Below are 3,306 nucleotides of genomic sequence, written 5' to 3'. Positions count from 1 at the left end.
TTGATGACTGACTGACTGACTGACTGACTTGCTGCAGATTACTTCTTTCTGCTCTCTCTATTATTCCCCATGAGGGAGTTGAGTGAGGCTTGCTAGCAGCGGACTGACTGTGCTGAGATGAGAGCTATATATTGTGTTCAGGCGTACTGTACAAAAGCTGACAGCACCTGGATAATATCCTGTCGATTGTTGAAGAAAAGAATTGGTTATGTTTGATTTGATTAGCAGGTCTTGCAATGACATTGCTATTCGTATGTGCAGAACATGTCAGTACTATTGAGAGAAAGAAAGAGCAGAAAGATAAGGTGTGTGTCCTCATCCTATTACGTCTCACAACCGATAGCGAAACCCTACCGTCTTCCAATCCGTCACATCGTCATAATCCTCCGGTAGCAGTCGCACCGTCCTCACGGCCTCGCTGATGTCGCTGTCCTTCAAGTCCGCTACCTTGCCTCCGGCCACCGCACCCGACACCCCAGCGCTGCCCTGCACGCCTTCTTCACGATCCCGCTTCTTATTCACCGCCTGGAGATAGACTCGCAGCGACAGCGCAAGCGCAGCAGTCAGCACATAGCAGACCAGAATCGCGCGGAAGGCGGTGTTGTAGTGCGGCGCCTCGGCCGCGATGAAGAACTGCGGTCCCGCAATGTTGCCCGCGCAGTACGCAATGAACATCAGCGCCGTCATGGTCATCTTCTTGGTTACGCCCCGGTAGTTCGCCTGCACCAGCGACATGGCCAGCGGGATCGCGCTGGGTCCCGGCGACAGCAGGAAATACCCCAGCAGCTGCACGCCCTTGGAGACGTGGGCGCGCGCATAGATCAGCGAGCTCCCTGCCACGGCGCATAGCACCACGCCCACGATCAGGATGCAGTTCAGCTGGCGGAAGCGGCCGGCCATCCAACCCGTTGCGGCGATGGTGGCCGTGCTGATCACGCTCGAGGGGATGTTGATGAGCGTCGACTGCAGCGACGTGAAACCAAAGGACTTGATCACCAGGTTGCTGAAGTTCTGCGTCCCGCCGTTGGGGATCTGCGTCAGGATGGCGATGGCGAAGAGATGCCACGTCTTGGGGTCCAGCAGGCATTCTCTCGTCTGGTCCCACCGCCACGCCGTGTTCTCTGTGCGGCCAGTGCCGGCGATGACGACCCGGTCTGCCGCGAACTGGCGCTCTTCCGGCGTCAGGAAGCGCGCGCGCGCGATGCTGTCCGGCAGCAGCGCCCACAGGACAAACCCCCCAGAGGAAAGTGGCGCTGCCGAGGATGATGTACATCCACATCCAGGGCCTGAGGGGCGAGTCGATATGGCCGATTCCGTAGGCCAGCAGGCTGGCGAGCAGCCCGCCGACGGAGTTGCCTGAGAACCAGATGCCCGTGCGGACGGGGATCTCGTCGCGCGTGTACCAGGTCGAGGTGAGGAACATGAAGGCGGGCGTGATGGTGGCCTCAGCGACGCCGAGGAGGAAGCGCACGGCCAGCAGGCCGCCGTAGCTGGAGCAGGCGGCGGTGAGGGCGACGACGGCGCCCCAGACGAAGGTGTTGGCAGTGAGGTATTTGGCGGGCGGCAGACGGGCAATCAGCACGGAGGTCGGATACTCCCAGAAGAAGTAGCCGAAGTAGAAGATGCTGGACACCCAGCTGTACTGCTGGCCGTGGAGGTGCTGGAGGCATTGTTAGCAGAAAGAAATGTGTATACTCACTCCAGCAAACTGACAACTGACATTATCTTCCAGCAACCCAAAGACAGACGCACTGGACAGGATCGTCTTGTCCATGAAGTTGAACGCGTACGTCACAAACAGCAGGGGAATCAGCTGCCGGTCGATCTTGCGCAGAACGCGGCGGGCCACGTCGTTATCCGGGGGAGACATGGCTGCAGTCGCTAGCTGAAGGAAAGTGGTTGCGAATCCACTCGGCGGGTTGATATAGCAGATATATACTATCCATCGCCGCCATTGTGCGGGCGAAGACCGCTGCTACTGCTAGCTGCATGGCTTATCGGATGAGATAGCGGGCTTGCAACCGATAATGATCATAATTATTAGCGCGGAGAAAGCTGCGTCTCTAGTCGAGATACGAGATAAGATAGATGGCCGCCAAGAGACGAGCTAAAGCAATGCACTAGGCGATGCACTTACAGGAAACTTAACAGCATAGAGACAAATAGTATAGACATTCCTGTAAGATAAAAAAAAATAAGACTAGAGAGACTAGAGAACAGGAATATCTACATGATCTGTCTGCTTTCAGGTACGGTCATTCCCACTTCATTAACCCCCACACACCCCATACGGAGTATTTCCTGCAAAACCATATGCGAAGCATATTAAAAAAAAAAGAAAGGTCGATTTTCTTAACATGAATTGACTACATTAAATTCTTCCATAAACCGATTTACTTTATGATTTTTAGGTAATATGCCATTTGAAGTTGAGCACATGAAATTTTCTTACTTCTTCTGGACGTAGTACAGAAATAACTTATGTAACACTGCAGGTGACAGTATCACAATGGATTCTGATAGATAGATATCTCCTGGAATATTAATACTCACCTTCATTCATCCCCGCCATATTATCGCATTTATCGACATGATACATGTTTTGATGACGTCACGGATGTCTCCTGACTTGTATTGTAGAATTCCTCCGTAAACAGTCTCGTAAACAACGATGCAGTTTTCAGGCTGGATATCAGATTTGTCGTCTCATCGTATTTTGTTTTGAGACGGAGGAATCCATGTATCCGATTGAGTTAGGAGGATGACGATCGGATGTGTTATCTCCGACGGAGATGACAGACACAAACAACAGGCTTGGTTTTGTTTTGTCAGCAACCAGCTTTAACTAACTAGTTATATCATAACCCCGCAATGTAATTATTAATTGCATTTGCTGGACCTCAACATCGGCAGACCAGACCAGACCACACGCCGGGGGTGTCATCTTCTCTGCCTATATATATATAAATACCCATGTTCCCCCGCATCTTCCGTCCTAGTAATAATCTCAGCAATAGTACCTCCTCAGCGGCATCCCGACTCGCGCAGCTTACTAGCACAATCATCCCCCAGACTCACTCAATCAGACCGTTCGTATCGACCATGGCGTCTGCGTCTGCCTCACCAGATATCACTCTCTACAGCATGGCCACGCCCAATGGCGTCAAGGTCTCCATTCTTCTAGAGGAGCTAGGCCTGCCGTACAAGACGGTTCCGATCGACATTTCCACGAACCAGCAGAAGGAGGAGTAAGCCACACACACACACACACACACACACACACACACACAACAACACATATATAAT

General features: G+C 52.4%; 5 protein-coding genes across 5 annotated transcripts; 2 read left to right on the top strand and 3 right to left on the bottom strand.

The window, feature by feature from the left end:
- Nucleotides 1-330: 330 nt before the first annotated feature.
- T310_8690 (Allantoate permease) lies at nucleotides 331-1,575 on the bottom strand (the record flags this gene model as incomplete). Its single annotated transcript, XM_013468588.1, has 1 exon — nucleotides 331-1,575. One exon carries the CDS (start codon nucleotides 1,573-1,575, stop codon nucleotides 331-333), a length of 1,245 nt encoding a protein of 414 aa, XP_013324042.1.
- On the bottom strand, nucleotides 515-1,672 carry T310_8689 (Pantothenate transporter; the record flags this gene model as incomplete). Its single annotated transcript, XM_013468587.1, has 1 exon — nucleotides 515-1,672. A coding segment is annotated over one exon (1,158 nt), but the record flags the coding sequence as incomplete, so codon positions are not given.
- On the bottom strand, nucleotides 1,673-1,975 carry T310_8686 (Allantoate permease; the record flags this gene model as incomplete). The annotated part of the gene is made up of 1 exon (XM_013468586.1): nucleotides 1,673-1,975. A coding segment is annotated over one exon (303 nt), but the record flags the coding sequence as incomplete, so codon positions are not given.
- A 909-nt stretch (nucleotides 1,976-2,884) lies between these two features.
- On the top strand, nucleotides 2,885-3,184 carry T310_8685 (uncharacterized protein; the record flags this gene model as incomplete). The annotated part of the gene is made up of 1 exon (XM_013468585.1): nucleotides 2,885-3,184. One exon carries the CDS (start codon nucleotides 2,885-2,887, stop codon nucleotides 3,182-3,184), a length of 300 nt encoding a protein of 99 aa, XP_013324039.1.
- T310_8684 (uncharacterized protein) lies at nucleotides 2,968-3,252 on the top strand (the record flags this gene model as incomplete). The annotated part of the gene is made up of 1 exon (XM_013468584.1): nucleotides 2,968-3,252. A coding segment is annotated over one exon (285 nt), but the record flags the coding sequence as incomplete, so codon positions are not given.
- Nucleotides 3,253-3,306: the final 54 nt, after the last annotated feature.

The sequence above is a fragment of the Rasamsonia emersonii genome (assembly GCF_000968595.1).
Source record: "Rasamsonia emersonii CBS 393.64 chromosome Unknown ctg1118621760895, whole genome shotgun sequence".
NCBI lineage: Eukaryota > Fungi > Ascomycota > Eurotiomycetes > Eurotiales > Trichocomaceae > Rasamsonia > Rasamsonia emersonii.
Note: the sequence above shows the minus strand (reverse complement) of the source record. Positions and strands in the feature narration are given on the sequence as shown.